The 23,625-nt window shown below is 39.0% G+C and overlaps 2 protein-coding genes across 5 annotated transcripts in view; one reads left to right on the forward strand and one right to left on the reverse strand.

Moving 5' to 3' along the window:
- fancc (FA complementation group C) overlaps positions 1–17,471 on the forward strand; it is a 42,860-nt gene extending 25,389 nt beyond the window's left edge. The window contains exons 9-16 of one of the 2 annotated variants that reach the window (XM_041999009.1): positions 1,293–1,348; positions 1,517–1,616; positions 3,391–3,466; positions 5,050–5,155; positions 7,052–7,226; positions 7,999–8,211; positions 9,291–9,472; positions 17,444–17,471. In XM_041999009.1, coding sequence (XP_041854943.1) covers positions 1,293–1,348; positions 1,517–1,616; positions 3,391–3,466; positions 5,050–5,155; positions 7,052–7,226; positions 7,999–8,211; positions 9,291–9,472; positions 17,444–17,456 — 921 coding nt within the window. In that variant the 3' untranslated portion in view covers positions 17,457–17,471. Of the gene's footprint in view, positions 1–1,292; positions 1,349–1,516; positions 1,617–3,390; positions 3,467–5,049; positions 5,156–7,051; positions 7,227–7,998; positions 8,212–9,290; positions 9,473–9,564; positions 10,038–17,443 lie in introns of those variants that run through there. The other variant, XM_041999008.1, reaches the window with a different exon arrangement.
- Positions 12,452–23,625, reverse strand: part of LOC121648720 (aminopeptidase O (putative)) — a 69,693-nt gene continuing 58,519 nt past the window's right edge. For all 3 annotated transcript variants that reach the window (XM_041999005.1, XM_041999006.1, XM_041999007.1), the window contains 3 exons: positions 20,551–20,637; positions 20,304–20,452; positions 12,452–12,915 (listed from right to left, as the gene is read on the reverse strand). In XM_041999005.1, the coding sequence (XP_041854939.1) occupies positions 20,312–20,452; positions 20,551–20,637 (228 nt within the window). In that variant the 3' untranslated portion in view covers positions 12,452–12,915; positions 20,304–20,311. The remainder of the gene's footprint in view (positions 12,916–20,303; positions 20,453–20,550; positions 20,638–23,625) is intronic.

Genomic DNA, 23,625 nt, shown 5'->3' on the forward strand with positions numbered 1-23,625 from the left:
TGTCCTTGTTATATGAGTCTCTGTTGGGATAATCATATACAAGAACAATTAATTTGAGTAAATATGAGTAGACTGAGCTGTCTCCTTGCCTACCTTTTACTCACTTGTTTAAACTACAATAAAAAAAAATGGGAAACGTGAAATTAGGCCCACATTCCTCATTTTGGCTTGTCCCAGCCCCCTGTGATCCAGCGAGAAACGCTGGCCCAGTAACAATAAACACTCACTTCCTGGCCCTGACTGCCAGAAACAGGATGTTTGTTGCGTGCTGTAATTGACCTTCCTTGAAGTGTTAGTGGTAAGGTATGGAGGAGGATGCTAAAAAAAAAAAAAAAAAAAAAAACAGCCGTTTTCACCAGAAGAACCATGACAGTTGAGATACATGCACGCTGCCATGCAGCATACAGTTGTGCCTTGTTTACATAAAGCATTGGCCAAACAAATCTGATGTGCATTCACACAGCTACAAGAGAAGTCTGTTTGATTGGATTAATGCTGCTTTCTGAGAGGACAAACAAAGCGATGGGAAGAATTGAGAATGAAAAGACACTTGTTTTAGTTTAACATTGTAATTACACCATACGAACACTTGGCGGCAGTGTTTGCTCATAGTGAGACTAATTGGTCTCAAACAGGTCAGCTCTCATTTGATACAATAGTACCTGGAATGGAGGAAAATACAATTTAGCAGACCTTTTTAAAACTATGTTCTTATTCATTGGTACATATCAACATCAAACAAAGCAAAATGGCTAATACGTGTTGAACTACTGGCAGAAATAGCAGCCTTAGAATTTACTACAAGCAAGTGAAATAAATAGAAAAGTTTCTTTATCTGCATCTTTTCTTAATCTTTCCACCACAGTGTTGCTCTGCAGGAGTAAAGCCTGTAAGGTAGGCGACATGTGGTCCTCCTATAGTTGAGCACATGTCCTTATATGAGTTGTGTGTTGAGGGGGAGATAATTAGGGATGCAAAGATATACACAGTGCAGCTGTTAAATGTTTGCGCTGGGGCGTTTTAGAATGTGTTAAATCTAAAACACATGATAAGTGCACATTAGGAGGCGATAAGAACGTGTGGGTGTGTTGTGGAAGGATCAACAGAGTGGTAAAGTGAAGATTTAATGGGGAGAGAGTGAAAATAGAGGAACTGGGGAGGACGTTTCCAGATGATCCAACAGTGCCACCCAGTGTATTAATGCTCAAAGCTGTTAGAATGGAAGCAGATCTTAGATGTTAGAAGCTAAAATCCTTCATAGATACTAACATTTTTATTTTTGTCTGTTACAGCCGAAAGCTTGTGCTCAGCACTGTTCAATATTTCTGGTTACAAACGACATCTTCAGGTAAGTGGAAATAAGTTGCTTGAGACGACTGTGTTGCTTTCACACGTTTTTCTTTTGTTTGTTTTTAATTGAATCTGCTTCAATGTTTATTTCCTTTGTTTGTGAATTGTGTTGCTGTGTGATAGAATGCACCATAACTGAGTGTGTTTGTGCTTGCTTGTTCGGTAGGTCAGTTATTAAGCAAGCTGAAGAAAATCTTTCCATAAAGTCTGTTATTCACACCTTCACCAAGCTTTTCTTGAGGGAACTGGCACTGCTGCAGCCTCAGGTTAGTTTTGTAATTTTATCAGAGCAAATTCTCACATGAATGTTTGCTTTCTGTAACTTTCCTTTTGATGTTTGAATTTTTTCAGTTTGGTCATTTTCTGACTGCATACTCGGTTATGCAGACATTTAAATGTAAAGATTTTCAGCTTAGCGTATCATGAAACAAAACAAACTAATTAGACAATATTACAATAACATTTTTTAATCGCAATTAATCATGATTTTCTGCACTTAATGCAATGTTGAGCACAAATTTTAATAATGCGGCGGCAACTTCCTCAGCAGGGGAGCCCCGACTTTCATCTCCTCAGCCACATCCCGAGGCATCTCCAAGCCAGCTGAGAGATGTAAATAGTAAATGGATAGTAAACGCTTTATGGTGCATGTCACATTCACCCATTCACACACACACAAACACACACACAAACACTCAGACAGCACTTCTATTGTTAGACACATTCATACTTCAATAGGCAATGTAATCCTTCCATGTCATGGGTCTTCCCCGGGGTCTCCTCCCAGTGGGACGTGCCCAGAATGCCTCACCAGAGAGGCGTCCAGGGGTCATCCTAACCAGATGCTCGAGCCTCCTCATTTGGCTCCTCTACTCTGAGCCCCTCCCGGATGACCGAGCTTCTCACCCTATCTCTCCAGCCACCCTCCAGAGGGAAAGTCATTTTGGCCACTTGTAATCGTGATCATGTTCTTTCAGTCACTACCCACAGCTTGTGAGCATAGGTGGGGGTAGGAACGTAGATCGACCGGTAAATTGAGAGCTTTGCCTTTTGGCTCAGCTTATTCTTCACCATGACAGACCGATGCAGAGTCTGCTTCACTGCAGATGCTGCACCGGTCCACCTGTCGATCTCCCGTTCTACCCTTGTCTCACTCATGAGCAAGATCACAAGATACTTGAAATCCTTCAGTCCGGTCAGGACGTCATTCCCGACCTGTAGAAGACCACCCTTCCTTTTACCGCTGAGGACCTGAAAACGTTTAAGTTAAATCCTATAAAAAAATAAAATAAACACTGAAAAATTAATTCTGGGGCTTTACATTTGCCATAGTAATTCAGTGAAATAAGAGTAGAACATTGGGAACGAGTTCTCAGCTGTTTGAGCAAGTGCTTCTTTATGCATGTGAACAGTGAAATTTTCACTGATAATGAATACTTCGGTTCATTTGATCTCCAGCTTGACAACTGCTCACATTCAGACCTTTTCTCCGCATACAAAAAAAATCAAATAATCAGTTTACAGGTCACAACTTTGGTCAAAGTCACCTGTGATGTGTGGAAACTGGCACTCTCATGAGTTCCTGGTACTTTTTACTTTTGCTGAAACTGTCTCTTCTTGGCTCCCATCTCTGTTGTTTTATTATCCAACCAGACATCCTGTACGACTGTAGGGAAATATCTGGTACATACATGTCAGCAAAAAGAAAAAAAAAATCATAAAAAAGATCTTATGTAGATGTTGATGTGGATATTATTATGTCTTAAACAGCTTTATTTATCTTCACCTCTGTTAAACAGTAGATGGCAGTGTCACCGTGTTTACCTTGACCTTGGTTTTAGTGGCTGTTGTCACACTGCACTAAACGCTTCCTATTACACGCTACATTACACATTTGCCGTAACTGTATTGCTGTTGCCGAGCTTCCCATTCAAAATGCCCTTTTTTTTCAGTCATTTTCAAGCACAAGGATGTTTGAGATAAACACAAGTCTGATTTCCATTGATAAATCTAAGGACAAATTGTGCTCTGTCATTATAGATGACTGCATCTGTAAAGGCCTTCTTCCCACAGTCACCTCCGAATCTACTGGTTCCCCTGCTGACCATGCCATCAGGTCAGTTTGCATGTACATTCTTGCTGTCTTTGTTGCCCTTTGGATATTTCACTCTGACACAAAGCACAAAAGCATGTGTTGTGAGTAAGAGTGGAATCAAGTGATCTTTAACTGTGTGTAAACAGTTTTCCTTCAGCAGAATGAATGGAGTCCTGTGTGTGTCTCATTCTGGCTGATCAATATAGTTAGTTAGTAACTGTATGAAGTGTTTTTGGTTGGGTATAAAGTTAAAATGATGTGAGGAGTTATTACGTTTGTGGAATGTATACACTGTTTTAATGAGTTTGCTGTTTGGGACAAGATGCTTTCTTAATCATATTACACAACATTACTCATGCACGTTATGAAGAAGAATTTGCCCGAACAATACTGAGCGTATTACCAGTGTTTTCTAGAGGAATCTTTACCATTGAAGATGCACAGTAGGTGAGTGCAGGAGCACATTGCAGCGCTGCTTATCAGTGTGTGCCCAGACTGGCCTGTAGGCAGGAATTATTTACATGAATGGAGCCATTTAGGGACACGCTAGAGCAGAGCCAGAATTCGAAGTTAATTATTTGTGTGTGTGTGTGTGTGTGTGTGTGTTTGGTGAAGGGCTTTTTTTCTTCTTTTTTTTTTTGACAGTGTGTGAATGGAAATGGTACACTGAAAAGTAAAGAAAAAAAAAATTTAAGGTTAGTGCTCCCACTGAAGGAGTCATAAATCCATACTTAGCATTGCATTTGTAATGCATAGCTTGAGGAAATTGAAGATATTTGTCAAAGTTTTTTTAGCCAGCCTGAAATGTCAGCTTGGGGAGATTTTAGTACAAAGTCGGCTTGTGGTCTGAAGGTATCTTGGTATGTGACAAACAGCATTTAAAGTGGACTCAAAAGTAGTTAAATGTAATTACTGGAAAACAGGAGAGAACAATTTCAGTTGATCCAGTTCTGCTTGGAAAATACAATACATGTTTGATATTTAGAGAAGGGTTTTGTTCTGCATCTTTCCTTTCATGTTGATTAAATGGGAAGATTGATGTGACTTTCAACGACTGTACAGTAAATGTCATGATGGAGCTGACAGCAGTCTCAGCATAGCTTAGCAGAAAACCAGTATAACCTGACTCTGTCCTAAAGAAAAAAGCACTTCAAAAGCTCACTTGTCAGCACGTTGCATAAAGTTTATTACTATTTATATAAAAGAAAGCTGAAATAAGCTTTTGCTTACATCTTTAGATAGTCTGCTACTTTGCCCTTTATTACATTAAAAACATCAATATAAAGATGTCACCTTTATAACTTAATCTGAAAAGGTTAACTGGCAAATTGATCATGATTATGAAAATAGTCATTCTTGTTTAAAGCTGATAAGTTTGTGGTATTACATAAAGGGATTATTTTTTCCTATCAACAAAGACCATAATTTTAATTTCATTTCACAGGTGTGTCATTCCTGGTCTCTAACTGTAGATGAAGAAGAAAATAAATTAGTAAATATTAAGTAGTTAACAAACTTAGCTTTTTTTTGGTAATACTAATTGTAAAAGGGGTACACTTTTGCCACCATTGATCATGTTGGTGCTTGTGAATATGTTATTGCAGAAATGGCTCAGGAGGCTTGGAAAAATCACCTGAAGTTGCTCAGTGTCTCATTACAGAGACTGACAGAGGAGGAAGAGGAGGAAGACAGAGGCAGCAGAAGCACCAGGTTAGAGGAAGAGAAGGAGAGAGAAATTTCTAATGTGTGTCCTGTTGAATGCCTGTGTGGTTTTCTTATTTCCATTATTAGCTGTAGAGGGGGTGGTAAGTCAGTAATTTTCCTCTTGCACGCTGAAAAAACTGGACCAATTAAATTGTTTCAGCTGGTACCAAGCAAATGAATTATGTTTATCCAAAAGCACAAAATGTCATTTTTAAGATTATTAAAAAGAAATATTGTCCGTGGATGCCATCACCAAAACCAGAAAACTAAATGAGATTCACATGATAAAGTGCTGAGGGGGGAAAAAGTATTTACTGAGCAAGTAAGTGTAGTAGAGAAGTATCTGTGCCTTCTTTAACCATTCATTAGAGACCATTAGCTTGCATAAGAGTGAATTGTAGAGAAAGCAGACATTAGGAATAAAAAAAAAATGAAAGACACGACAATAATGCAGACAAAGAAGCAAAAGGTAGTCAGGAAGTGCACAGAGTTTAACAACAACAACAAAAAAAAGACACAGACAGAGAATAAGAGGTAGAGTTGCAATGGACATCTAGTAAGGGAGAATAGGGGATGCAAATAAAAAGCAGAGCACAGCTGATGTCCTCAAGATGGACTGTTGCCTTGATACCCTCCAGCTGTGGTTTCAAATAAGGTCTGTTATCCCCACCACCGTTCCAGTCTGAAGCGCCATATAAAATTTCCTAAACATAGTTCTAAGCCAGCGGTGGGAAAGTAGTATGGTGTGTTACTGCTGCCAGAGCCCTGCAGAGGAAAGAGAAGAGATGATGAAGAAACTCTAATGATGGTATTGGGGAAATCTGAGAATAAACTTCAAGTTATTGATGCAGCTGCATGTTCATTTTACTTCTGCTCTTCATTAAAGGAAACTTCACTAAATTGGTATTTGTGGAAGTGTAGTTGTATAAAGCACTCTCATCTGCAGTAGACGGCAGTCTGAGCACTCTTTGTTTTGGGTAATCTGAAGCTTTCCTCACAGGTAAGTTAAAGCTAAAAGCTACTCAGAATGCTCCATCAGATGAGCAAAATTTTCATCATCTAATATAATCCAAAAGAAATATAGAAAGTGAAATATCACTTTCAGTTTTAATTGATTATTAAAAGGAGAAAAAGCTTGTCTAGATTTGTAAAAAGATTTAGCATTTGGAGTTGGCAATAACACTCCTGTCATGGTGTTTTTAGCTGTTTAATTGATTTTATGTAATAAAACAGTGATCCTCATTGTGTCACAGCTGTGATCAAACGGAGAGATTCAGGATAAGTCAGAGCTTTACAAAAGCTTCAGATCTCTTTGATGGATGTAACAACACTCTTATGATGTACATGACCCCAGGCAGTCTCTTATCACAGAGCTTTTTTGAGCACATGTTGCATTATGACTTCCATTTTTAACAACAATCTGGTCAGCGTTTTAAATTGTGCGTACCTTTCCCTTGCTCTTCTTTATGGTAAAAATTTATTAAGTGTTAGGGCAGCAGCATGTGTTTAAACTGTTGGGGTGACAATTATCGCCTGTATTTCCAGCAGTGAATTGTTTCAAGAACCGGAGGTGTATTCACATGGAAAAACTGAGAGTCAGACTAGTAAAGTGCCAGGCTATGAAATCAGACCACCCATTTCACCTGTGTTATGAGCTGTTTATAGCACCGTTGTGTTGTAGATTTGTACAGTTCTACTGTAATGTTTTGTAATGAAACTTCTGTTTTCTTTTTGCTCAATTGTCATTAGGTGCTAAGTAAAAGATGACTGAGAATAATGGAGGATGATATAATCCACTTATATTTTAAATGACATCTATGATGTAATAATCCATGTCTATACTTCCATTAAGAGTTTCATTACCCCCTCACCTGTAGTGTTGGTTCTCCTCCTGGTGTGTAGGGGGCACCACAGAGTGTTTGAGGCCTGGTTCCTGTTGGTTCAGTGTGCTCACTGGGTTCATGTGGCAGTCCAGCTGCTGGTCACATCAGGACCAGAGGACTGCAGTCCCTTGCTGTGGCTTCTGACCTTCTACCACCATCCCACCAACAAGTGGCACCACAGAGCTTTACATCTGGTAAGACTGTCCTTTTAAAAAAAATTAGAATAATTTTGTCCTGCTTTTGTAGCTGTTATCACTGTGTAGATCCATTTGGTACAAAGTTATCCCTAATGGGATGGGTTGCTGTAAAACTGGTTGAAGACATCCATGTTTCCAAGAGTTATAAACTACTGGAATTGGTTTCATTTGGAGACACATTTTAAAATTATTTTGTTAGTTTAATTATTGCATTGCTGGAGCTAAATGGTAAAGAACAACACAGCGTTCTGATGTTTGCTTTATGACACAAAAGAGCACAAAATGGATAAAATCTCTTGACAGTCTGTGCAGCACCATAACACAATATAACAAAGTGGAAGCTCTGTTATTTGCTTCAGGTGTTGTTGCTGAAAGCCACAGTAGCAATGCCGAGAAAGAATAACACATTAAAGAATAAATAATGGATGACCCCCATCTGAGAAGCAGTGAGTGAGACAGTGATGTTAGAGGGAGATACAGATGAGGGAGTGGGGGCTGGGTGAAAAGGGTGATGTAGTATTGATTTCTGTGCGAGTGTCTGGCCAGCTGGCCTGAGTTTTGTCTGTCTCCTGTTTGTCCGCCCTCTCTCTTAAACCTCTGTGACTCTCTGTTGTCGCAGCCATCGCCCCCATTGCCATTACACTGAATCTCATGTTAGACTTTCTCACTCTGTCTTTTGAAAATTGTAACTCTTTTGATCTTTATTTGCAGAAATCTTTGAAAGATAAAAAAAAAATCTGGCTCAGTAAGTTATATGATATGTTTGTAGGAGCAAGCCAAAGAAGTTCTGGGGCAGCTGCACACGCTTTCTTCCGTCTTATCTCGTCCGCTTCCTGTTGATCGCCTGCAATCATCCATTGGTCTGCTGTCAGCACAACCTCAGCAGCAGTCACTCGCTCCATCGTTGACCCTCGACCTGCTGGTTAATTTTGTTGTTTTCTGTCGACTTCCTCTGAGTGACTCTGCAAAGATTTTACAGACGGTGAGGGAACGGTTTTATTTCCCATCATTTTCTGATTCTTAACACTTGCCATACTTACCACACCATACCACATAAGCTGTATTAACAATCAGTGGTGCTAAATTTGTTAAAACACAGCACAACAATGTGATGAAATTAAAAAAGCACCAGTCAAACCTCCAATGTGGGGATAAAATTATAAACAAACATGAGTGGTGGCTAACTTGGTGGGAATCCTGCCAACAGGTGTAATATGTAACAATAAAAATAGTGTCCTTTTAAATAAATAAGATTAAAATTATGTTTCACCAACAATTCTGTGCACTAGTCACAAGATTTTTGTAAATTACTATTGCAACATTTCCTTTGCACTTTTACAGTATTTAATGATTAAAGTTTCTCCACCCTGCTGTTTTAGACGGCTACATTTTTAAAGGGCTTCCCCTTCCTAAAGTTTCCAGTCTGTCCTGACTGGTCAGTTTTAATATTTGAAAATGCAAATCATCAGATACAAATGTAATATACTGTATTCACTGAGTGCATCATGAGTGAAACATTTATACTCTTCCAGGAAATGACAAATCCTAAAAGATCATTCAGAAATAAACAATATTTTCATGTCATAAGTAAGGAAAAATTGATGTATAGAGGACCTGAGGATCACACACACACTGCACTAACTTTGTTTTCTTACCTGTAGTGAATCTTTAAAGTTAGTCCTTTTAGTAAGGAGCCTGATGATACACACACTTGATGAGAAGAAAAGACCCCCCACCAGCACAAAAACGAACTCTTGATCTTCATTTTGACAAAATTATTAAATTCCAGAAATGTGCTTATTTTAAAAGTTGTGATAAACATCAAAGGATCCACTATGGTCAAAATTTCTATTTTGTGTTCTGCTGCATGTTTTTTTTAAATATACAGTGTTGAGTAAATAAAACGAGTGATGCACAGTAACACGTTGAGTCAGAGAGGCTCTTTTTAGCATTTTGCTGCTCAAAAAAAATTTAATTCCACTCACACGTCATTTTGCTTTTCTGTTGTAGCATCTTGGCCTTGTTGCAGGCAATAACTTGTTGTTTCTGTGTGTGGTGCAGGTGGTGGATCAGTCTGGTCTGTTTCATGAGACAGCTTGTGTTCTTAGCTCACTTCAGCTCAGACTAAATGAAGCAAGCTGCTTATCAGACGACAGAGTTCATATCAGGATCAAGGAACTTCACAACACAATAACACGCATGCAAGCAGAACCAACAACACATACTCACACTGTCCACAACAGGTGAGAACACTCACACACACACACACACGGTAATACACAACCACGCAGCAATAAGCTCATCCTCGTGTTTTTTGTTTTTTTTTTTTTTGCAGCAATTTTGCAGAATAATGAACAGCCATGCTTTTGTGTAGATGTGTTGCTCTATGGTGACAGGAGTGTATCAAAATAACAGCAACTACAGATTACAGTACAGGGGCAGGACACAATTATAGACACAAGGACATTTAAACAGTGACGGAGCACTTTAAGAAGCAGCAGCTCATACGTGTCAGAGTTGTCCCACTCACTGAATTTCATCACAGTATTAGTCTTTTATGCTGCACTGGCTCAAATGAGCATAAAAGCAAGAAAATCCAAGAACACACTGACAATTCTGACTATTTAAACTGTGAGTAATTAGAACAACTTTTTATTTAAAAATGTTTATTACTTTATTGTCATAAAGGTGAAGAATAGCTCACGATGGTCTAGCTATTATAAGCATACAGTGCCTTGCTTATGCTTCTACATATGATGATTTGACTGCTGGCTGATCACTGCTAATTAGACAAATTGAAAAAAATTGTACTTGCATGTAATTTAATTAGTTTCAGATTCCTATACAAGATAAATCTGTCATTTAGTGTCTTTTATTTTTTAGCTTAATTTTGGTACAAATTTAAATTTGGATACAAAAATTGTAAAACAAACATGAACCACAGCTTTTTATTTTTAGGCTGCTGTTCCTTCAAATGTATGTGACCTCTTTTTTGCAACAAGTAATACACAAGTAATAAAGTAGAAGTAATAAGAAAACCTGTTGTTGCTGGTGTACATCTTTTTATAGAAATATTATCATTTAATTCTCTGCTTTTATGGTTTTATGTTTTTTTGTTTTTTAATTTTTATTGTAAAGCACTTTGTGATTTGTATTTCCGAAAAGTGCTAAACAAATAAATGTTACTTACCTACTTACAGTGTCTGACACTTAGTTGTCAAATTGTCATTATTCTGACTTGGTACATTTTTATGTATTATGTTCCTACAGAGAACAAGGCTCCACGTTTCACATAAAACAGTCGTGTTGGTGAGTGACAGCATGTGTCTTTTGCAGTACTGCTGTTATTCTAATAAAAAAAAAAAAAAGAAAAAATCCAACATATTTCTCATTTTTTATACTCTATTTTTTTTTAGAGATGGAGTACAAGTTAAAGACCAGACTTATTCATTTAATGGGAACATTTTTATTTTTACTTGAATAAAAAAATTCCACCAGCATTTATTTGCACTACAGTCATAAACCCATTACTTAGTGGTATAAAAATCCCTGAGAATCATCTGTTGTATATTTTTCAGAGTCACCGCAGGCCAAAGTGAAGTCATTTGTAGTTTAAAAGATGCACCTGAAAGTATTTCCAGTCTAAACTCTGATGAACCAAATCATGACTTTACAGTCCCTGACAAAAGTCTTGTCGCTTATCCATTTTGTAGAAACAAAAGCTCATAACCTGACTTTAAATTCATCGATTGGTTTTAGAAATGTCTCATATGAAAGCTAAAACCCTCCCAAATTATGCTCAATATACTAAAATAAATTTGCTTCACTGAAGAAAGATTGATCATTTAATGAACACAGAAAGGTCAGATTTTGGCAAGACAAAAGTCTTGTCGCCTTGTCATATGATGCACCCAATCCTAGATTACAGCCTCACCTGTGATCAGTTACTGATCAATCACTTAGTGGGTGTGTATAAAAAGAACCCCAGCACACCAGACCTTCACATCAACTGCAACTTGACCTCTGACAACATGCCTAAGATCCACCCTGAGACCAAAGTGTTAATTATCAAGAGGCTGAAGACCAGATCCACTGCTGAGGTGGCTGACACCTTCAATGTGTCTCAGCGTCAAGTACAAAGAATAAGAAAAAGATATGAAAAGACTGGAGATGTTTTTGACAAGCCCAGGTCCGGCAGACCCCGCAAGACAACTGCTCGGGAGGACCGTTTGTTGCTTCGAAAATCCAAGGCCAGCCCCTTTTCCACTGCAGCAGAGCTCCACCAGGCCTGGTCACCTCAAGTTCCTGTGTCAACCAGAACAGTTTGTAGAATCCTGTCTCGAAATGGCCTCCATGGTCGAATCAGTGCACAGAAACCAGCTCTAAACAAAAGGCAATTAAAAAACCGTGTGGCATTTGCCAAGGCCCACAGCCTGCTAAAAGGATGGACACTGGAAAAGTGGCAGAAGGTGGATTTCTCAGATGAATCCTCGGTTGAATTACATCACAGCCGCCGCAAATATTGCAGGAGACCTACTGGAGCCCGCATGGATCCAAGATTCACCCAGAAAACAGTTAAGTTTGGTGGCGGAAAAATCATGGTCTGGGGTTACATCCAGTATGGGGGTGTGCGAGACATTTGCAGGGTGGAAGGCAATATCAATAGCCTAAAATATCAAGAAGTATTAGCTACCTCTTACATTCCCAACCATAAACGGGGTCAAATTTTGCAGCAGGATGGTGCTCCATCACATACTTCTATCTCTACATCAAAGTTCCTCAAGGCGAAGAAGATCAAGGTGCTCCAGGACTGGCCAGCCCAGTCACCAGACATGAACATCATTGAGCATGTCTGGGGTAGAATGAAAGAGGAAGCATGGAAGGCAAAACCAAAGAATCTTGATGAACTATGGGAGGCATGTAAGACTGCTTTTTTTGCTATTCCTGATGACTTCATCAACAAATTGTATGAATCATTGTCGAACCGCATGGATGCAGTCCTTCAAGCTCATGGAAGTCATACAAGATACTGAATATCTATCTCACAGCACTACTACTTAATTCACTGATGTTATGCAACATATTTTTGTATTTGAAGTAAATTATTTGTTCAATTTTCTGTAGGCGACAAGACTTTTGTCTTGCCAAAATCTGACCTTTCTGTGTTCATTAAATGATCAATCTTTCTTCAGTGAAGCAAATTTATTTTAGTATATTGAGCATAATTTGGGAGGGTTTTAGCTTTCATATGAGACATTTCTAAAACCAATCGATGAATTTAAAGTCAGGTTATAAGCTTTTGTTTCTACAAAATGGATAAGCGACAAGACTTTTGTCAGGGACTGTAGACTAAACAGACATGAACTTACACCCCTAAACAAAAAGCATTGAGTTATACGGAGCAGTTCGGGTTCTTAAACATAGTGAGTTGTCTTCCATTTAATGCATCCATTAATAATAAAAACGTGTGGAATAATGTCATTTTTCCGCCCAGCAATGAATTCACCAACACTGTCTCAGTACGAGCAGCTTGTACGGTTGCTGGTCTGACGGCTCTCAACTCTTCCAGTTGGCTGCAGAGAATGAACAAAGCCTTCTGGTGTTTCTGCAGCGTCCCAGAGAAAGAGGAGGTGTGTACTGGACCCTCAGTGCCAAGTTCCTGTCATCTCTGTCCGTAGTCTGCAACCTGGAAGAGAATGGAAAAATATGCACAGGTTGGGGAATTATGCAACACTTGTTTGTTATAGTAATATACCTGATGTAAAGACAAACAGTGAATACAGTGCGTGTTTTAATCCAGAAAAATCCAGACCTAAGATGCAATGAGACTGAGTGTAAGCATGTCTTTGTTGCACCTTCTTGCTGTATGCTGCTAACAATATATTTTTTAAAAAAAACTTTTTTTTTAACTAATGAAGATCTGATGCAATATATGGTATACTGCTGTTAAGACCTATTTTTATTAAAACTTTAGGCCAACATATGTAAATTGCTTCTATAAATTAAGTGCTATACTTTATCTGGCGTCCTGCAGCACAACCAACACGTCTGAAGTGGATTAAATTAGAGATTTTACAAAGAACTTCTAAATTATTGGTAGGATAAAGACACCCAACAGATTTATCAGCTAAGCTATGATAAAACTTCCCAAACCTGTCACAATAGATGGTTTTTGTCAGTTTTATCCCCTTCAAATTAAAAAACCCGGTGGCTTAAACTGAACTATACTTTTAATTGACATTATATAAGCTTTTTTTTTTTTTTTTTTTTTTAAGGGTGACAAATAAATGAGAACAACGGCACCATGTGTAATAACATTTTACTGCCACCAAGAAAACAAAATAAATAAAATCCCTTATAGTTCATATGTTAAATAGAATAGCAGCATTTGTTTGCAAGGTGTTACAGGTGTGTTGCTTCCTGCTTCTGGTCCAGTGGTGAGTAGACTGGACTCCTGTTCCTGCTGAACTGAGCCAGTGGTTCTATAGGACTGATTATCAGCTCAGTAGGCACAAGAATCCCAGCCCAAAGGTCTTTTTCTCATTAAGTGCTGGTTATGAACTTTTATATACCACCCCCTTTTTTTTTCCTGTGTCTGCAATTAATTAAAAAAGAAAAACAAACTTGGGCATCATGTTAGTGTTCCCTCCACTTTCTAAAACCTTCAAGAAACAGAGTTGTGTAGGTTCATTAAAATTGAGATAGTTAGATTTCAGCAGCTGGTGAGGTGCGCTCAATGCATTTGGAAGCACTTTGCAGCATCAGCTGTGCTGGATGGTAGGAGCTCACTGAGATTACTGCTATAATATTAGTATAAAAGGGCTGCAAGACTATTTTAGTTTTTCATCATAAAAATACTAAATTATTATATGATGAATCCATCACAGTCACATCTCACCACCATCTGTGGCAAACATGCATGTATACTTCATCACTTAAAACACCAGAAGTTGCCAACATACACTTGGAAATGAATTTCAATGCAGCAGCTCTTTAAAAATACTTGGCTTTAAAGAGACAATCAGTCTAGTTAAACATGCATGAAGAGAAGATGTGGGTGTTGTGGGGCGAATAACTTTATTTTCGGGGGCTTTATACACTGTTGCTTTATCCTTTGATGTGCGGAGAACCATTTCCCTCCCATTAAAGTGTAATAAATCACCTTTTAGATACAGGCTCTGATGGCAATTCCTCTCTTTTACAGGCCTTTGATGGTCATTACTCTTAACAGGCCCTAAATATAGGTCTAAAAATGGCAGGCTCCACATGGCTCTCATTTTTAATTCACACATCTGTCCTCGTTTAGTCGCCATTTTGTCGCTGTGAATATAAAGAGCTGTTAAAACCCCCTTACAGCACATATTCTAACAAAAAAGCGTTCAAATTTATTTTCAACCATCTGTCACTGTTTTGATTAGGGAGCTGAACAGTATAGATTTGCATTATAATTAGTTGATTCTGGCAGCCTACGCCTACGTTAAGTTACTGTGGGTCAGTATTTTAAACTTGAAGGTCTCGGTCACACACACTTTGCACACTGCAGATATCCACAACGTGTGTGTTTCCTGAAGAGTTCGCTTAGCTGGAATGAGTTTTTCTTTGATTAATTTGGTTAGGAGATGCAAATGAAAGTTGTTGTATAACACTTACAAAACAAATCTTTCTATTTGAGGATGTGAAGCAGAGTTATTGATCACTGTGTTGGCAGGAGCAAGGAAAATCCAACCTTGCATGATAAACCATATTGCAGAGGATGTTCCTGCTTTGTTTGTGCTGCTTTTGTGTTGAAGCTTATCTAAACTAATTCATCAATCTTCTCTACAGTGTCTAAAACAACGCATGTGGTGTAACCCAAATGAGAAAGCCTGTGGCCGTTTTACAGGATTACAGCATTGTTTATCTTCTATCTGAGACTAAACAAAAGAGGTTATCGCACATTAAATCCACTGTATAAAAACACCTAATTGGTCCAATAAAATTAAAGTGACACCCAACCCATGGAAGGACCTTGAAATTGTTATCAAGATTTCCATCTTTGATGCTTCAGTCTTGTTTTCCTTTGATGCATAGCAATGTGTGAGAACTGGCCTTGCTTTATGGGTTTCTGTATCTTGGCTGCCTCAGGCTCAGATTAGATCAGAAATCAATACATATCAGCCTGGGATGCCTGAGCAACACTTTTCACTGCCAAAGTCATTTTAAGTTTAAAACCTCAGGCACTCGAAGTACTTGAAGGAAGGTTTTTGAGAAGTGATTTTATGATAGTCAACCTTTTTTAACCAGGTTACGCAGCTGTATCCTGACTAAACTGCTAAGTTAGAGGAACAGTCTGACATTTTGGCAATGAGGAAGTGAGCAGGTTAACTTGGCTTATCGTAAAGTCTGAAACCTCAGAGGAAAAGTTCATCTGAGTCTAAATCTTGCTGTTAAAGCTGCGCAGAATTCCTGTCGTCACTGCGAAGTTGTTAAATATCCAACAGTGACTGAAGAAAGTCGGTTTGGACTTCTTTTTTTTCTTTTGTATTGAAACTTTGTGAACTAAGAAGCTTTCAAGGTGCTTATAGGCAGATTTAGCAAACTGCTCACAGCCAGTCTATTCCCCATGGTTCCAGTGTTTATGCTAAGTTGGGCTAATTGGCTGCTGTCATTATGTTTAACACTATAGGAGTCTCCTCATCTAAGTTTGGGAATATTCTCAAATTGCAAACTATTCATATAAAATGTTCACTAAACACCCACCAGATCCAAGATAGTGTTACTTTCTAATTCTAAGCAAACTCTTTGAAAGACAAATCACAGAAATGGTAGAAGGTATTGAAATAAACATGCTGGGTTTACGTGTGACTCCCCCTGCTGCAAAGCTGCAGCTGATTTGAAAAAGATATGTGATTTTTTTGGAAACTATAATATGCTTGCATAAAAAGTGGGGAAATCACTCATCAAGCGCAGAGTTTGCTGAGAAACAGACTTATTCTCAAACCAAAGTCTGGTTTTACAAATAAATACATAGATTTGATTTACTGTATTACAAAAAAAAAAAATCAATTTTACTGCTTCAGTTCAACTTGCTTGTATTTCTGCAAAGTCATACTGTCGGTCTGCTTTCATATGTCATGCAAAGAGTGTTGTAGAGATAAAAACAGTGATGCTGAGAATGATTGTGGCCACTAGTGTAGTGCCAATAAGTAGAGATAGGGGGTCTTCTCAGACCTCATGCATACTACAAGCATATACTGTCCCCTGAAAGACGTGGCCATGGTCTGCAAAGAGCATCATGTGCAAGATTATCTTTCATAAACGTAATTAAGAGGAGGCAGCAACAAAGGGGTGGGAGCAGAGAGGAAGATGAAAGGACAGCACACAAAGTGGGAGGGCGTAGTGTGGTGCTCATTAGTAACATTGCACAATGTTTAGAATTTGCGAGAAGGCAGGTGTGTTTAATTTTTCATAGTGAGTGAGACGGTTTTACAGGCATGCTCTGGAAGAGAGAAGACCAAACGGAAGAAACACTGAGATCAAATGGGTGGAAGAAGGGAAAGGTTAGAGGAGTTGTCATAGGTCTGAGAAAGGAGCAAGAAGAGGAGGAGAAAGTAGAAGGATAAGTAAGGTGGGAAAATAAGGCTCTAACAACCACACGCACAAAATTGACGGCACATTTCTTTTCATTGTCTGCTTGTCTGGGTCATGCTCTCCTCAGGTGCAGAACTTAGCCACTGTGAACAAAGAGGAAATCAATCACTGTTCACCAATCAGCTAAGCTCTGTGTCTGGCTGGAGAGAGGATACAAAAACCTGTGGATTTAAGTGATGTGTACACACTGATCATCATTTTTTTCAGCTAGACACTTTCAAGTGTGCAGCTCTTTAAACATAATTACATCCACCCGAAGATAATCACATCTTATTCAATCTTTAAGTTTCTAGGGTGTGCATATAGGTGTCTGGTTGCTATAGCAGCCGGCTGGGTCAGGGCTGTGTGGTAATCCCTGGCAATGTGATTTTTATCATAAGTCACAAATCAGCACGCCAGGAACCCTCACAACCCAGACATGAAAGAACAAGTTCTCCTTTCTGTGTGTGTGTTTTTTGTTTTTTGTTTTTTTTTTTTCTCTCATCAGTGAGTCCAAGTCCAGTCCTCTACAAACCCACAACACCCTGAAACTACAAACTTTCTCTCTCTTCTTCCCTGTTTTTCTCCCTTATGTCTTCCATCAGAACTCAGCCGTGAAAGACCAGATCTTCGCTGGCTCGCTCTCACACACTATTTCCTTGGTTACCCCACTCCTCGTCTCCCATTCGCCACGCTCGGATAACTCGGCGATATGCCCCTCATTAAGTGGATCAGGAGGGATTCCAGAGGCATGTACCAGGGGAAGGAAAAGAACGAGAGGGTGTGCAGAGAAGGGAAAAAAGAAAGGGAGAGACCACCCCCACTCTTCCAAAGGGTTGTGCTTTTAAGGTTTAAAAACACAGAGCAGGGAGCGCGCCTTGACAGACATGTTGTTTTCAGTTAAAACCCTCTGAGCTCGCCTCAGACTAATCCCACTGTACAATGTGTGTGTGAAAGAGGGTGTAAAAGGGTACAGGAAGACTGCTCTACTTAAAAGAGGACAATAGGGGAACACAAACTGAGCAGTGAAACATAAATCCACCTTCCTCTAGTGCAAAATGAAAAGGCAGTGAGGAGGTCTGTTCATCCATCATTTTAATTGGAGAGAGATCTCTGATCTCAGCCGATCAACTGATGTTTACACAGGCTTGTTTGAGTCAATCCAATGGGATGCAATAGTAAAAGTTGGGATATTAATCTCTGAAACGTTCGACTTTTTCTTTCACGTCATTCCCCAGTACTCCTGAGAGAGGAGAAGTGACAGATGAGAGATGAGTGAGCTGTACGCGTGTTAGAAAGATTTTTCAGAACTGAACCAGATGCCAAACACTTGTCGAGAAAGCCTTTCACACCCCGTGCAAATGCATAAACCTGTGTGTATGTGTTTGTGTCTGGAGATAAAAGCCTGTCTTGTGACAGCTTCGTTGAGGTCTAAAAAAGGATTTAGTGCTGTAAGTCACTCAGGTTGATGTGGACAGGTTTTTAACAGCTCCTTAAAAACACAGCATGTGTTGACCAAGGTTACAAACACCTACTCTGCATTACTGAACTGGATGTGTGAGAGTGTGTTTGAAGCTAGATGTCAATAAAAGCTGCAGCATTAGTAATATTTGCATTTTCTAAAGAACAAATGGCTGTTTATTCATTTTAGAGACTTGTGTTCTAACATTATATAAAATCGCTGTGCCTTCTTGTTGAACAATATTCCTCCTCCACCAAGGTGAGAACTGAGGTTCTGTTTTGTATTTGTCTGCAATATCATTCAAAAAATATTTTTTATGATAAGTGGGCTAGTTTAAAGATGTTTTTAAATAGTTTTAAAGTAACATTTCACAGCTGGATGCTTTTCAGATTGGGCAATGTTTTTATTTTGTTTTTCTTTCATTCATTCATTCATTCATTCAGTTTTCATCATTCATAGTTTCAGTGTCTCTTTTTCTGTTTCTCTGATGCTTGTTCTCACCATAAGGCTGTAATCCTCATTCAGGAAGGTCTTAATAAAAATAAAAGAAAAAGTTTAATCTTGTTGATCTTTGGACTGTCAGTTACACAAATCACCTCAGCTTTTTCATATGTTTTGACTTTTTATTAAAAAAAAAACAGGGCTTATTTATTTTCTGAGTTTTTGAAAGCAAAATAACAAAAGGTAACACTAACTTTTACTGATGCTTCCAATATGTAGCCAAAAATATTTATACTTTATAAAAAGGTTTAAAAAGAAAGAGGGGCAGTTTTCTCCACAATCTAGTGTTGAATGTCAGATGTCAGTTTTCCTAATTACATTCAGCAAGGACACTTGTTGCATGTCTGGCTCTGGCTCCGTCTCTACTGTCAGTCATATTAAATTAAAGAAACATGATTTAAAAAATTCTCATAAGTATTTTAAATATATGTTTAAAAAAAGTTGCATAAGTGGTAGGGGGTGTTTCAGTTGAAAGGGAAGAAAGATGCAGCAGCCTCCTATACACAGTGCTCTACAGTAATCAATAACCTAAATACCAGATGTTGTATTTACATTCTCAGATCAAAATCTATTTAACCGCCTACTGCAGTTATTCAAAGGGTAATGTCAGTAAAACAGGACACCTGTGAAAAGATCAAAAACTTCAAAAAACTGTCTTGTCTGCTCTCTCCCTCTTTCCTTCATATAGTGTCAGACCAATAAACCCTTCACAGTTCAGAGTGGTCAAGAAACCCACTAGCTGACATTTGCAGTTATACATATACAACACACAGCAGGAATTCTAGGGTGGACAATATAAAAATCACTCCACATCATGTGGAGATCATCCTGAGCCCCTCAGAAAATGCTCACTGACCCGTTTACGCTCCTTTTCTGTCTTCCCTCTCTCGTTTGTTTGAGGAACAAATTCCCAAATTCCTTCTCTGACAAACACATCCTGACGGCGCTGCTGTGAAACCACGGAAAAGGCCCCATTCGGACTCTAGAAACACACATGTATACACACACGCACACTCAATGGGCTCAGCAAGGAATGTGCAGCATAGGTAGCCAAGTGACTTGAGTGTGGACGGCCTGCTTGGGCAGATGGGATCAGGATCTATTCAACACAGAGCTTTTTTTTTTCCAGGCGCCATCGCAGACCACAGGATTGTTTATGAGATAAAGTCTCGATACAGAGAAATATAAACAAGCCTAGACATCTGACAATGTTTCTGAAGCCTTCTGAGCTTCATTATAATTGATATATTTTAAGTAAGTCACTCGCCTGTCACCACATATCTTGTAGCAAACACAGAGCAGATAACTAAATACATATTTGTCTCCAGTGAGCTGAGACGAAACTGATTTGAAGTCGCAAATGGGTGCAAGAAATGAACCAGCAACAGAAAAATGAAGTCTAACTGGCATTCGGAGTGAGTGCATACAAGCTGGAACCAGAAAAGTGAAGAGAAAATAAAGCTTGACACACGACATATTGAACCATGAAAATCAGGCTTCACCTCCAGCATTACAAGATCATTTCCTCCACCACTCTGCGTGCCGATTGGTCCATTTCTTCCTGGACTAATGAGAGGCAGCGACGAGCCAGAGTCTGCTGCTCAGGATCCTCCTGAACCATTAGCTCCCCATAGAGATATACACCCATAGCCTGCAACACACATATAAATATGGATAAATATAAGTCTTTTCTGTTGGTGTTGTAAATGTTACCTTCACTGGAATACAGACAAGTGTTTGTATTTTTACCTGATCATGAACCAGAAAGTGCTCAACATCTCCATAAGCATGAGTGTATGCATGCTTGACCACCAGCTCACACCAGCGATGTCGAACCTGGAAACGAAACAACACAAACATTAATGGGAAACTTTTTTTTTTTTGTCATTGAAAGGGACATTTTTTTTATGTTAGCAGTAATATAAAATGCATAATCAAAGCTGATAAGAACTGGCTGCATCAACTTGAAGATTTTAATTAGTTATTTCTTTCTTAAAAAGTTCCCACAGTTTCATGCAGAATCACAGGTTTAACTCAACCTAAAATTCATCTTTAAAAGATCAGTTTATTTGTCTTGACTGCGTGTGTTCACAGTGTGTGTATAGATGCATTTTACTGTAAGTGTGTGTGAAAGCTAATGCCTGGCCTTTCTCCCAGAGGATCAATAGGAGTTCTGTTGCCGCGGTTACAGGAGAGATCAGAGACTGGCTCTGTCCCTGCCACAACTGTGCACCCATCATCCTTCATCATCTGCTCTGAGCGTACACGTTAAGAGTGGGTGTCCATGTATGTGTGTGTGAGAGTGTGTGTATGGATGTACTCTCATGGAGGAGGAAGACAAGATGATAAAAGAGGCAAAGGAGTGATAAAACATTTCAGATAAAAAATCTTTTAAAGCACTGTCACTTCTTTAAAGCCTGACGGTTTCCCTTGGCTGTTTTTTCTGTGGGTGTTTCAGTCTTTAACCATCTCCATACACTCAGGATAATAAACTAGTCCTTTGGAGAGTTCAGTGACCAAGCGTGGGATTTTTAGTGACTGATATAATTTCAACAGCTCAAGCTTTGGGCAAAGTAATGCACAGATATTCATTTTCAGATGTTTTATTTTTGAAAGGGGCAAAACTAATGCATCTAAAAGCTTCTTTTAACGGATAACATCTCTTAATAGAATTTGTTTGCACCATTTCAGAGACAAAGCAAGGCTCCTTGTTTAAATCCTCACATTACTTCTGCAACCCAGTAAACAAAGGTTTAAATTTAAGTGGTCTCAAAAGGGCTTTCAGGTTCCATAAATGGTCGGCTATTTTCAGTAAAAATCCCAAAGCAGACAAAGTTTCAAAGAGCAGCTAAAGTGTAATGGCCCTCCACCCCCTCATCATATGGGAATGAGGAGGGAATGAGTGTGTTTTGTATTGATAGAAGTGTGCATACAACTGTGTACAGTATGTGGAACCTCTTGTGTCAGCCTTGCCCTTCTGGCCTGCTTGTTCCCAGCAGCTGTTCCCTGCACTGGGTTACATTCCTGGGGAGAGCCCTGGGGCAGAGCAGCTGCCTGCCCCCCCCCCCACCACCTTTATGTTTTTTACCATGTTTCCTCTTGCAGGGCCCCAATCTCTACAGTGCATGCAATTACACAGTGACATTCTTTCATTTATTACTGCACCACTGCCCCGCCTTCACTCTCCTCGACCACCAATTTTAACACACACAAACGCCACAACTGTTGCTTAAGTACTTGGTGTGTGTATGTGTGCTTACCATGACGAACCAGCTTCCACATCTCATATAGTCTGATTCTCATAAAACTAAAACATGCAGGGAATCAAAATGCAAGAATGGCGTTATGGTTTGGACCAGGAATTTGGAAGATTTTATAGCTTGTTGGACTTTGCCAAAAAGTAAAATTTGGGGAAATTAAAGGTGCTATGAGGCATATTTTAAACCTTTAGGCAGGACCCGGCTCTATCTGGTCTCTATAGTTTGCAGGCATGAGAGTGGCATCTGCCCATCTAACTTGTCAAAAAGTATTAAATTTTCTGCGTCTTCCTCCGTTTTTTAATCTTTCTTTTTTCACTATGCAATCTAAACGCACAAGTCCGCTATAAAACCATCTTCCTCATGCTGTGTAGGTCCAATTTGGTCGTCTGAACAGCTTCAACCAGTTGAGACATGGACATGTAACCTCTGGTGGAGTCCTGTGGTGTCTGGTTTGAGGACATTGGAGTCCGTTTGGTGGGTTCTTTGTGATGGGTTTCTGTGCAGATCGGGCTTGTTCAGACGCATCTGTACGTATGCTTGATCAAGATTGGAATCTGGGGAGTTTGGAGGCTGAATTTAATGCTTTGGATATTTCGCTGTGTTCTTTTAGGTTTATTTGGGTAGTTTTTGTTGTTCAGTATTCTGGTGGAGGAGCCACTACCAGAAGAGTTTGTAACAATGTTTAAGTGGGTGGTCCCAAGGTTTCCCAGCACTTATTCACTTCACCTGTCAGTAGTTTAAATGATTTTGCTCATTTCTGTTTTCTTAACTTGTTTACCCATTGGTACTTATTAAGCCAGAAAGGTACAGTATTGCCTCCCTTATGAACCTTTTCCAAGGATTTTATTTAAGAGACAAGTTTCTTGCTCATTTCAGGAGCTGTTTTGTTTCCAATCTAATATGAGCCCCTGATGCTCTTGAAAATGTCAACTTTAAATACCACGATAAACCTGATATGACTTTTTTACTTATTTCAAAGATGATACTAAATATAATCCTCAATAGAAAGTTTATTGTAGGTTGCTCAGCTTTATAATATGCTGCCATATCAGAGCTTCCACCATGAATTACTGTATTACTAACGGCCTTTCAGAAGTCATACCAGCCAGTCATATCACTCTAAAAAGCTTCTATTCTCTGTGAGATAAACACTGAGGGGTGATACAGACTGAGCTGCATTCAGTTCTGTGTTTATCCAAGTTTTTTTTTTTTTTTTTTTTTAACAGACCAATTATCAATCACCTGAAAAGAAGGTGGTACCACACAAAGCAGAACTGAGTGGTGAAAGAAAAGGATGAAAACAAGATCCAGACAGCGGGGAAAATAAATGACCACATTTATAAGGAGGGACAAAGGTGATTAACCTCCTCTGAATGAGATTACTAACATTAGGAGTGGGCCATTACCTTTGGACAGGTATGTGCAGGTGTGCGGGTGTTTGTGTAAGTGTGTGTGTTTTTCTTCTGAATAATGATTCCTGTGTAATTTTTAGCAAACACTGAAAGTTTTTTTTTCCCGGGCAATTCCAGATGAGAAGCTACTTTCATCTTCCAGAGAGGCCTGA

Source organism: Melanotaenia boesemani, chromosome 11 (assembly GCF_017639745.1).
Source record: "Melanotaenia boesemani isolate fMelBoe1 chromosome 11, fMelBoe1.pri, whole genome shotgun sequence".
Taxonomy (NCBI): Eukaryota; Metazoa; Chordata; class Actinopteri; order Atheriniformes; family Melanotaeniidae; genus Melanotaenia; species Melanotaenia boesemani.